Source organism: Xenopus tropicalis, chromosome 1 (assembly GCF_000004195.4).
Source record: "Xenopus tropicalis strain Nigerian chromosome 1, UCB_Xtro_10.0, whole genome shotgun sequence".
In the NCBI taxonomy this organism is placed as follows: domain Eukaryota; kingdom Metazoa; phylum Chordata; class Amphibia; order Anura; family Pipidae; genus Xenopus; species Xenopus tropicalis.
This window is the reverse complement of record NC_030677.2, coordinates 140,261,753-140,274,570: the sequence shown is the minus strand read 5'-3', so window position 1 is coordinate 140,274,570 and position 12,818 is coordinate 140,261,753. Positions and strand designations below refer to the sequence as shown.

The window sequence follows — 12,818 nt, the reverse complement described above, 5'->3', positions numbered from 1 at the left end:
GTATCATATTGAGACCCCTGCTTTATCACCCTAATGTTATAACACAAGAGCTTCCTAGCTCAGTATAAGCGTTGTCTCTAAATCTAAAAATCTTAAATAACAAACACGGCTCACAAGTTAACTTTTGGGCAATTGCCCTACATATTTTATTCAGTAGATGAAGTTGCAGAATCTTTAAAAATGGCTCCCTCAGGTGAAATCCTTCATCTGCTGAATAAAATATGTAGTTTGGTTGCCCATATGTTAGTCTGTGTTCCCTGTCTGTTTTTTAAAATTCTACATTGCAAGCATGGAGTGGCTGTGGGCAAGGTAGCACCTGCAGCAGTCAGTATACTGAACCTTATACAAGAGTAGGGAGTGGAGGTGGATGCTTACATATCCCCCCTCCCACCCTATATGATTCCAGAGCTGCTGTACACAGGCAGTGCTGTATATATGAATATGTATATATGAAAGCAGTCACAAGTCTTTGTGCTCCGAAAGAAAGTACCTAAGCACTTAAAGGAGAAGGAAAGGCTAATAAAGAGTTAATCTCAAGCTGCAGGCATACCTTCAGTTGTCTCAATCGTGCCCTTAAGTCTCCCCATATTTCTCCCGTTCAGATGATCAGAAGCCTCATAGAAAAATAAAACGCTGAGCTGTGTAAAGAAAGTTCCCATAATGCCTCACTCCTGCGCCAAGACCGGTGTACATGCGCAGTTAGTTAGACTATGAGTCAGCTTCCTGCTGATTGGCTCAGATCCACATTCCTAAGGGGTGGTAGGGAGTTCTTAGCATTCTTGAGGGAGGGGGGAGCAGGAGAGGGGAGAGAGCTGCTTGTCTCTGGCACAGGAAAACAGACACAACAAATCTTTTGACAGAGGACTTTAGCATATATGTACTAACATATATATGAATGCTATATTTTTCTCAGCTACCTTAAGATATAAATTACAAATTTTAGGTACACAACATTTTCTAACACAAAGGCACAGTGTGGGACACACACATATAATATGGACTTACCCATGTACTTACTCATACACACACACACACACACACTCTGATGCCACCCATGCAGCTGTACTTATATTTCAGATTTCAGTCTAACATAGGTGCAAACCTATAGCAATCCAGGTAGGCGAAGTCTTCTTACGTCAATTATCAAGCTCATGTGACTTTACATATAAGGCAATCCGAACAGGAACAAATTGTTTAAAAGCTTGGGTGGTGGCCACACAGCGTAATGGTCTGAAAGTTTGGTAAGAAAAAAAGGCCTAGACTCACTAGCTTATGACATGCTTAACAGCAGGTTTGAAAGCTCCTTTCCATCTCCTCTTTTCTCGTGCCTTCTAGCTCTTCAGACCTCCAACTTCAACAAATACCATTTGTTCTGCAGGTTGCCCACATGCAATATTTCAACTGTTTGAAATAGACTGTTTAGCTGTTCTGCTTTTTGTTCTTAACCTCGTCCAATGCCCCAGGCCCTTTGCTTGAGTGTTGCTGTAACACAGCGTTCTCCAGCCTGAGGATAGCCTCTGACAGATGCCTTCTCTGTATAGTAAAATATTAGATCCTAACTAAAGCTGCATACAGAATTTCAGCATCTTCTCCACTTTCATGTACCAAACAGAACAATCCTTGGTCAACATGCAGCTGCAATGCTAACAACTCCAGCTTTTTTTGTACATTCCTTTTTTTTCTTTTTTGTATTTTTCCTTTGGCCGAAATCAATTCTCTACACTGAATTCTTTAGTCATGAGCAGGTATACCTAATTCTATTGTGCAAAACCTAAAAATACTGACTATTGCAAACTTCTTCATCAGGCCGGTAATCTCCCTCTGTAACTCAACCAGGATTTAATTCCTTTGATCACATCTCATTTTTTTTTCTCTGAAGGGCAGGATTTCATCTTCTACCAGTTGAATGGTTTAAGCATGTTTTGCTATGTGGACCTTTGGTAAGTCTAGTGCCACACAGGGCAGATTCTTGGCCTGAGGATAAATGCAGGCTGAGAATCTGCCTCACCTAGAAGCATTGCTTTGGCCCCGGTGCAGGCACATGTGGCGTATTTCAGCACTGCTTAAATATGCAGTTAGGGTTACCACCCAGCCAGTATTTGACCATCCCAGACAGTAAATCACCAGCTAAGGCCAGACCAGAATTACAAATTTACCGCCAATGTAAATACCTCCCTTTCCTGACCCTCTCTGCTAAAGGACTACTTTAAAGGCATGCTTGAAAGGTGGTGTAATCTTTTGTCACAATCAATAAAATTTGCAAGTTTTCTTCCACTGTTGGAAGTGGTTGCTAAACAGTTTCCGAGTTCGCAAAGCCCATATTAAATTCACTCAAAGGCATTTTCACATTGCCCCCCAAATTATGTTGTGGGTTGTTACACCAGTGCTGAGTGCAAATCAACATAATGTTTATTAAATTCTAAAAGCTTAGAATAAAGAGGTGTGTGCAGGAAGCATAAGACAAGTGCAAGCAACAACCCATGGTGCAATGTTCAGTCTGCAAACAAACTGCTTTGTGCCCATTTTTTGCATTACAAGTAAGCATAAGCATTCTTTCTATACCTGCTGCATAGGGTGGGTCATGGAAAATAGCTTATAACATCAGGCTGCCAGCAGAAACCTTGGGGCCCATACAACTAATTGGTCAGTGCCGTCTGTGACCAGCATGCAGGCCCTTTTGTAAGGAGCACAGGGCACAGATATCAGCGATCATTTATGATGATCCTGGCAGAAGTGCAAGAGCAGTACGGGGGTACAAGAATGCACCCATTAGTGCTCATACAGAAAACAATTCTGCCCATAGTCAGACTGCGCCCCAGCTCCTCACACCACATAAGAAACCCAGCACAAAGTGTGTCTGTCTCTGCTCCCTAACTTGAATGATTTAGAGAGAAGATGCTTGCAGAAGGTAGGGACTTCAGGAAGGCAGCATGCACAAAAGTTAATTGAGCCATTATTTGCACTTTGTTCACTGCCTTATCGTAAATGACCCCTGTAATCTGACAGCAAAAACACAGAAGTTCGCAGGACAAAACATTGTATATTGTGATGACTACAAGTGGGATTTACTAATATGCAGGAGAAATAAACCATAACTAAATATTTTCTACTTAGGTACATCTGATTTCATGGCCAGCATGCTGAATGATGCTGGACTGTGCATTGCATTATGGGGGATAAATTCAACAGGTTCTTGAATAGGCTGACGCACAATGCATGCTTAATAAATGTCTCTGCTCATTCATGCTAGTGTTTAAGTGCTGTCTTTCACAGTGCCCTAGGTGCCTGCCTCATCTTGTTATTGCAGTCATAGCTCTGTCACTCTATGGATTTATACACCGATCATTTAATAACTACAAGTCTCTCACAGTGCCAAGTGATGCATTGATGTATGTGCAGGTTGGCGTGTAAACCAAGGTAATAGTCCATTAACATAAGCCACGCACAGCACACATACTGTACCCGTATCTGGCCAGTACAGCTAACTGCATCTGTGTTTTTGTCAGGAAAACAAAAGCCCAAGGTATATTTTTGCCTGGTTTCATGTAGTACTGAGTAGGGCTCTTGTATGAATCCCTAACTACAGCAGCTACTGTATCATATGCAAGGTCTAGTGATTTACTTCCCTTCTGATAATTCTTCACCTTGCTGTGTTTTTGCCTCCCTTTTCTCCTCTTCCCATCCTGTGCAGCAGCCAGCTGTCCAATAGTTTAGTGCAGTTTTGGGCCATAGAATATATTAAGGAGAGGACAGATAGATCTGTGCAGGATTGTCCTTGTCTATATGTAAGCATTTCTTGATCCTTTCTAAGACCCTTCCTGTGGGATTGCCATGCTTTATTTCTATTTAGCAACAATCCCTTTTGATTCCCTTTAAAAAAAAAAAAAAAAAAAAAAAGGACTGATAGGGGGGCTACAGAACAGAGACACCACTGATTGGATCCTATTATATATTTTACCTTGGCACACAGGAACTTTCGTTTAACACCGTTAGCCACGTTGCTGTACTAATTACCTCTTTGATGGTTGTTTATGCTGATTCTTTCCTGTCAGCATTGTAGGTCTCGCAATGCTTTTCATTTTCACAACAAAGTGGTAATTGGTTGCCATGATAAGCAGTTTCTCCTAGCAAAAAAGTGTTTTTCCAACTGGAAGACTTTTGTAGTCATGTTGTTTTCATTCTGTAATAAATTCAGCAATGGCACGATTTGGTACCATATCTGGCACTCATTTGCAATGAATCTTTCTTTGAATTTTTCTCTTTTTTGCTGAAGCTTTAACTTGGCTGCCTCTGTGCTTTCCAACGGCAACTGTAAATAACATATTTTAGATCTATGGCTCTGTACTATATTTTTTGAAACACTTGACATTAATCTTGTGGAGAGCCCCATCCCATAATGTCTATTTCCCATTTAAACACACAGAATTATTAGTGTCCTCAACCAGAGCAGAGTGGGGTTACAGAATAAAGGGCCCTGGCAATGCAGGGCTGGGGAAAATAAAACAATTTAGGGTTATTGCTATTATTTATTCACAGAGCACTGACATATTCTGCAGAGCTTTACATAAATGATTCCTCATTTACTGTCCCGGTGGTGCTTTTAATTTAAAGGTAACATATCATACTAAAACAAGTGGTGCAGACTTATAGGGATCAAACTCCAGTTGCGACCAATCCTACATACAAATGCACATAATGAGTGATGGTGACTGGAATTTTCTTGGCAAAATACTAGTTTCCCCCAACCAGAGTGTAGGCCGGGGGAAAACAGTTTTTGTATGAGAGCTGCTCTTTAAGGCCAGTTTTAAGCCAGTTAATCTCCCTGTAAGTTGGGGAGTTTGGAAGGAGGCACACAAGAACATACAAATTCCTGTCCTGGAATAGTTTTGTATATGTCCTTTCTAGAATTAAACCTAGAACCCCAGCACTACAAGTCATCAATGATGACCACTGTGCAGCCCAGTCTAAACTGGCCTCCATCTGTTTTTGAACTACAACTTCCATCATCCCCTTAATAATATATAATGAAAATATATAACAGTTATTATTACATTTGTCCATACCTTTGATGCCCTTTGATACTGGGGGCTCAGGGAAAAAGCCAATCACTGAGCCATTATTCTGGACCCTGCTCCAGCAGATTTCTTTTATAATCAGTTAAGGCTATGAATCTTAACTTTTTTCACCAAGGTCTCCCATGCTTTTAATAGTAGCCACACATGCTTCATTCATTCAGTTTCTTCAAATATTCAATTAATACACATTTTCACATTGTCTCCACAGAAAAATGTAAATGATAAACCATTAAAAACAGGGGAGATAATCGTTTCGGCATCATTCTAGTTCAGTATAACATCACCATGGAGTTTGTTCATTCACTCACGACAACAAAAAATAAGCTATTAAAGAGTCCCAGCTCATTGGCAACCTATGATTTTTGATTTGGATGTACTAACTTACTATTTATCAAAGCATTGTTAGGCTGAAGTCCCAGATGCCTCATTTGCCAATTAATTAGCCTTATTATACATCTAATGAGAACCTAGGCCTGACCCACAGATCAACACCTGCTTCTGTGCCAAAGAGAAGAGTACAGCAACTGAGAGATAGAAAGTACAGCAATTGCTGTATTTTACCTTTTCCCTTCCCTACTATTTTTATCCACTTTACCCTTATCTATAGTTATCTATAGTTTTTCTACTGCCTCCACCCTATTTAATTTCTCTCCACCTCAGTGAATGTCCATTCCCTATTCCCATGCCTTCGTAATAGTGTCATTTGCCTATATTCTTAGATTCTTACTGCCCTTCCTGCTATAATCTTCTTCTCTATACTCATTTTGTGCCACATCATTTTCAGTAGCCCATAGAAGCACTGATTTACTTTTACCCAACCTTTCTTTACGTACTTTCATTATTTGCTGTCAGGACCCTTCACATCAGTGTCCTGCCTTAAATCATTTGAATCTTCTTTTTCTATATTGTTTCTTTCATAATGCATATTGTAAGACTTACATGGGTGGCCATTTTACCAGCCCTTCTTTGTCTCATATAATACACTATTCACTATATTTATATGACCCTTCTGTTTCTTTAGTCCTTGGATTTTGAATCCCAGCGCTCCTTTACCTTCCGTGTTGAAGTAATGAACACTGTGATTGACCCTCAGTATATCCGCCGTGGGCCATTTAAAGATGTAACCACTGTGAGAGTGACGGTTGTGGATGTGAATGAGCCTCCCCTATTCTCACAGGAACTTTACACTATGAGTGTGTTGGAGAACCTTCCCCCAGGAGCCATTGTGGGGGTGGTCCAAGCGCAAGACCCTGACCTACACAGCAGCTCCATCAGGTGCCTAACTTTTGCTTCACCGCACTGAAAGTGATCTGTATCTGTTGTCACACACAGTTGTGTTAATTAAAATAATGAAATACACACATATATATATGCAAAATGCAATGCTTCCTCTGTATACCACCACTCTTGCTTACTGCCAGGTAAAGGCTCACAACTTATGTGTTTTAAATTATAGCAGTTCACCCTTTATAATGCTACTCCAGTGGTACTCTAATCAATCATTGTACGTGCCGGGTCACTCTATTGTAGTAGTTAATAGTACCAACTGGAAATACCTTTTCTTTAAACTTTCTTCTTCTATTTGGATATTTGTCCAGGTTGCCAATATTTAATCTGAGTATTCCAACCTCCAACCTAACAATGAGATCACATGGTGGGGCTTTTCAGTAATGTAAAAAACTGATAAGATCCAGTGCAAAAAAATGCTAAAACCTCAGTGTTACAGAACAGCATTTTATAGTAGTTTCCAGGGGTTGGATTGTGCTGGATCTTGGGGCTGGCCCCTGCTTTAAAAAAATTCCAATAAGTACACCACTCTGACATAAAGTTTTATGAGATGAGTGTTTTTTGAAACTGCAAGATGCCATTATCTCTTAGGTCTCATTATGTTTACCTGGCCTAAGGCGAATATTTCCAGCAGTGTTTTTGTCGTTTAGCCATCTATTATTCGTTTGTCTGCTTCCTACTATTTCTCTTTTCATGCAAACAAAGGAAAGAGTTAAAATCAATATAAGATAGGACACTCTATCATTCTGCACTAACATTATATGCCTGGGAGGAAAGGTTGATTTGGGAAGTGAATAAGTAAATAAAATGCCCTTTTTTCTTGGTTCTCTCTCTCTCTCTGCCTTTCCCTCTAGTCAATCTGATTCTCTCTCTCTTTTTGCTCTTTTTATGTATTTCCTTACACACACAAGTATTATATGTTGTATTTTTTTGCATAGAAACTGAGCTGTTTCTCCTTACAGTTATTCCATTGATCCCCTTTCGGACCCAGAAGTGCTTTTTTCTATTCACCCTGAGGATGGGACCATACTGACAAGTGTTTCATTAGACCGGGAGGTGAGGGGAGAGCATAGTATCACTGTGAGGGCGAGTGAGTCCGGTGAGTGGGATCAACCACCAGGGAGGGGCAAATATGCTACTGGGCATTATGTGAAATACACAAACTCATTCCTTTTTTTCTGTTTCATGTTCTTTCTTGTATTTTGTGTTATTTATTTATTTATTTTGCGTGTGTTTGTGGCTTTCCTGTGTTTCTGTAATTTGCTGTGTTTCGTGCTGCGTCTCTTTGTTGTGTCTCTGTGTTGTGTTGTTGTTCCAGACAGCTCTTCCCATGTGTCACAAGCTGGAGTTTTGATTAAGGTGTTAGATGTGAATGATAATCCCCCAAGGCTGGCAGAGGTGTACAAACCGCACGTGTGTGACCATGCACAGCCCGGACAGGTGTGTACCACCACACTTTAACATTCCTACACACTTTTCATAAAACCACACTCAAATTCTGCTCCTGTTAGGTCCAATATTCTTCATATGCAAGATATTCTACCTTTCCATATAACCTGCAGTTTTAATTCACAACACTCTTCATTCTGCTAAAAACACCTGCTCCCTAGAATCTTTTCCAACGGAGGCATACATTTGCTGCTCAGCAATCCCCCCTACTGGTTTATGCACCTGCTCCCTAGAAATTTCTGCTACTCATTTCTGAATTTGCTGCATGGAATCTCCCCCAATGATTTCTGCATCTGTTCCTTTAACTCTTCCCTCCTATTTCTGAAACTGTGACTTTTAACTCCCTCCAGCAATTCATGCCCTTGGATTCTATAATTTACTACTGCTACAAATGTAGGTGCCTAGTTCCCTATATTTTCCCTGATAATATAAGCACGTGTATGTGCCAGCATTCTATTCTCCACATGTAATAAAGGCACTAATTTTGCCTAGGTGCAGTAACCTATAGCAATTCATAAGATGTTTGCTTTTAGACAGTTGACCAGTAAATGCAAACAACTGATGTTATGGTTTACTGCACCTAGGCAAACTTAGTGCCTTTTATTACATAACCCAGCTCTTCCTACTAATTCATGGCCCTCATCCATATAATTCCCCAGCATCCATATATGCACCCCTTATGTCTTCAATTGCTTCCTGTAACATTTCACAGGAAATGGTGTTTTAAGTCTATTAAAATGGACTGCCTGGGTGGAACATTGGCGGCCATCTATTCAATATTTCTAGATAAAGCTTGTTCCATGGCACAAAGGGCTTTAATAGCCAGCAGATAACTAATTTTCTGCTCAATCCCAAACACAGGAGTGAAAACCAAGCAAACAACTAATAAACCTAAACCTGGCTATACACATGAAGAGCTTGCTTGTTTGGCAAGGTTGCCAAATGAGTGGATCTTTACCAGATATGCCCACCTCCAGGTCACAATGATAGGGATACGGGCAGTCAGGATGAGGACCACGTTAATAAGCCAATGTGGCTATCAATGTGATTAGAAAATCAAACCTGCACAATCAACATCTGACCAATTTTCAGGCACAAATTGCTTGGGTAGGCATCTTAAAGGTGGCCATACACAGGCAGATTGTAACTACCAATATCGGTCCCTTAGACCGATTTGGCAGCTTACCGGCCCATGTAGGGGCAGCAACGGGCCTACCTGACTGACATCTGGCCTCAAATCGGGCAGATATCAATTGGGCAGGTTAAAAAATTAGTCGGATCGGGGACCGCATCGGCTCGTTGATGTGGTCCCCGAACCGACTGTGCCCATTACCGCTGTTATAATTCGATTGTTTGGCCCCAGACATCGCCAAGCGAGCGGATCTTAACGTGTGTGGCCACCTTAAATCTGACCACCTTAACATTCTACACTATTAACTCTTTATATCAGGAAACACAACCACTGCATTTTATTACCCTTAATCCCAGCTGTGCCAGGAACTGGAAACTTATCCTGGCCTATGTACCAAGCTCTTGCATATTGTAGATCTACCTTCAGAATCTCATGCTGTGAGAGAGACATAGTAGTACAGCCTTTCTCCTGCTTATTTCACTCTTTCTCTGAGTCTCTTCATACTCATCTAACAGTAGCACCTGAGCCAATCCTCAGAGCAGCTCCAACATTCTGGATCAGATATCACAGCTGGAACTGCATTCAGCGCAGCTTTACAAACATCTCCCTATTGATCCTATCATTTTCAAACATGTGAGGAGGGTTAAATACAGATATGGGCATGGTCTCTGCAGACTGGGACATGTCTAAACGGGTCAGTATTTTCATTTGTCAAGGTTGGCAAGTACAGCCAAACTTATAGAACAATGTAATTTATCTTCCTAATTGTAGTTGGTTCTCACAATTCCCCTTTATATACTTTTACTTTTATAAAAATAAAATCAAATAACAAAAATAGCAAATAAGCCATTGTAAGCTTACAACACTACAGAATTTGGCTTCAGTAACTCTCTCATCACTCAGCATTATAGCATGTAAACACTCTTATTTCCTTGTAGTCTCTGGTCCCCACAATAGATAATGGGTGTTCTCTAGTTAACTGCAGACAGATTTCTATTATTCCTTTCTACCATTTGTACTGCAAGACTTGGTGCTGAAGAATATTGATATACATGCAGTTTCACAGTAATTTATGGCCTCAAGTCAAGGAGTCTGAGGATTGTTAGGTCATTTCAGGATATTCCTGAGTCTGTTGCTCTGGTTTCATTCATTGCACTTTGTTTTGGTGTCTCAAGAGGCCTTGAAACATAATGCAGATTTCTCTTAGCAAGGTATAGGAATATTCTCTATTTCATCATTCATCATTGTTTTTTTCTTATAGAGTGTCTCAGTAAATTGATCTTCCCACATTTTCTTTGCTCAGAAAGCAATAAAAGCTGGACATATTCCCCCCCTATAAAAATGGCAGTAGAACAATAAGCAGGTGATGCACTAAACAAAATGGCAATCTGTATGTTAATTTGATGGCACTGCTGTGCTAAGTCTGATCCAAATACTGCAACAAGGTGGTCAGGAACTGTAAACTGATGTTACGCCTATGCTTCAGTGTGCCCAGAACTAGCTGAAGGTTATGTTCACCCTTTCTGTCCTCTTGAATCTCCTGAAAATAATGCATGATTTCTAACTATATACAAACCAGCATAGGCAGGAAAGAAAACGAACTCCTAATAAGAAGGAATAAAATAATACATGGTTGGCTAAATCTCCCTTAACCTTTATTTTTATCAGCCTATGAGAGCAGGCAAATCAGTAGTGCATGTATGTCACTCAGCATTGCCCAGTAAATAAATAAGAGGTATTTTTCTGGTGAATTGTGAGAAATACCTATGTGGCATACAGGTAGTTCGATGGCTATGTTCTGGGGGTTTCAGAAATTGCAGAAATCTGCAATATGGCTGATAGGTCTCTAGTTATGCCACTGAATTGTGACACAACAGGAGGACTATGACAGATGTTAGGGAAGGTTGTTTCTAGGCAGACAGTGAACAGAAGAGACCCAAACAAGAGCAGTGAAAGAAACAAAGAACACCAAAGCAAAAATTAATAACATGTTTTTTCCATTAAGCAGATACAGAGAAAGAACTTTAAAAAAATGAAAAAAATGAATTGGTGTTTGCAAAAAATAAATGCTATTGCTGGGTCATAAGAACATGAATAATAATATATGTGTAATAGGCCTTCTTGACTCATAAACCATAAAATGCTATATTTATCAGGCAAGAGAATCTTGAGGTCAGGGACAGAATTTTAATCAGTAAATATGTTCTAGTTGCATCCCAGTGCTCTCTTCTGCTTCTTAGTACATACCCTCTAATTTATCATATGTATTTTTAGGCCCTGCCCTTTAAAATAGAATACTATTTTATCCCATTGTCATAACCCCACCTACCTTCCACTCAGGACATACTGCATGCTCTCTCCTACCTTCCAGGTTCCATGACACACATGCAGTGTCCGTGGTGGGCCCTATGGGGGGACAGGCCCTGGTTCAGATGCACCCCTTGCTCTCCCGGTACTTATGCCAATGTCATAAATAGCTTATAAAGAACTAATATACTGAGCATAGCAAATGAAAACAATATGCTTCTTGAAAGCTGAGTTACAAAATAATTTCCTTTGCATCTTTGGGGGAATTCCAGGAACATGTAATACTAGATCTAGCCTAAAAAAGATACCTGCAAGCAAGTAAATAAAACAGTGATTCAGAAATTTTCATGTACTTTAACAATCAAAATGGGTGACAAAAAGGGATCATAGCATGACAATAGATGCACATTTGTGTTTGTATGAATGCTTATATGTCAAAAGATTGTTCTTCTAATCTTGAGACTAAAAGAAATTAGGCTTTTCTTTAAAGGGATACTGTCATGATTTGTATGGTGTACTTTATTTCTAAATTACACAGTTTACATAGCAAATAATTCACTCTACAATTTAAAATATTATCCTTGAACCAACAAATGTATTTTTTTAGTTGTAATATTGGTGTGTAGGTGACATTTCAGTGCATTGTGCACTGAAGGAGCCAGAGCTACACATCAGAACTGCTTTCAGGTTACCTATTGTTTCTCCTACTCCCGTGTAACTGGAGGAGTCCCAAGCCGGACTTCTTACTATTGAGTGCTATTCTGATATCTACTGGGAGCTGCTATCTTGCTACATTCCCATTGTTCTGCTGATCGGCTGCTGGGCAAAGCGAGGGGGGTGATATCACTCCAACTTGCAGCGCAGCAGTAAAGTGTGACTGAAGTTTATCAGAGAACAGGTCACATGGCTGTGGCACCCTGAGAAATGAAGAATATGACTAACCCCAGGTGAAATTTCAAAATTAAATATAAAAAAAAATTCTGTTTTTGAAAAATGGATTACAATGCGGGATTCTGCTGGAGAAGCTTTTGAACAAAACATGTTTTCCAATGACAGTATTCCTTTAATGCTTAGAAAGCCTTTATTTCTCCCTTCCGTAGAAAATTGGAGACAGCTTCAAATGGTTTTACATTCCTGTAAAAACTAAGTAGGCAAAATCTGAGTGAATGGTTATACTTGATGAATGTGTCTTTAATAAGGCTTAGCTGCTATATTAACATCTATGTTAGAGTTGATTTCAGTGTACAGTGGCATAGAGAATAGCGATAAATCCTTGTGCTGCTGGGCACTATATAAACAATACCTTCCTAACTGCATATTGTGTAGCACACTAGCCAGCTTGTCAGGAAACAGAATTTATAGGCCACAGCTCTAATGTTAGTACAGTTCCAAGGAATCCACAGCTATATCCAAGAAAAGCCTCATTATTAAAACAGTTTTTGTTCTCCAAGGATACATGATGGGTTACTGAAGGCCAAATAGGCATATGAACTGTAAATCTCTTACTGATTTGGTCAATTGAGCACATAACAAATAACAGCCTGTTTTAAAATATGGCAAATGAGTAA

The 12,818-nt window shown here is 39.9% G+C and overlaps 1 protein-coding gene across 1 annotated transcript in view; it reads left to right on the top strand.

The window, feature by feature from the left end:
- cdh24 (cadherin 24) overlaps positions 1-12,818 on the top strand; it is a 51,900-nt gene that overhangs the window by 31,333 nt on the left and 7,749 nt on the right. Inside the window, exons 7-9 of the mRNA XM_031891261.1 lie at positions 6,097-6,350; positions 7,325-7,461; positions 7,681-7,802. Coding sequence (XP_031747121.1) covers positions 6,097-6,350; positions 7,325-7,461; positions 7,681-7,802 — 513 coding nt within the window. The remainder of the gene's footprint in view (positions 1-6,096; positions 6,351-7,324; positions 7,462-7,680; positions 7,803-12,818) is intronic.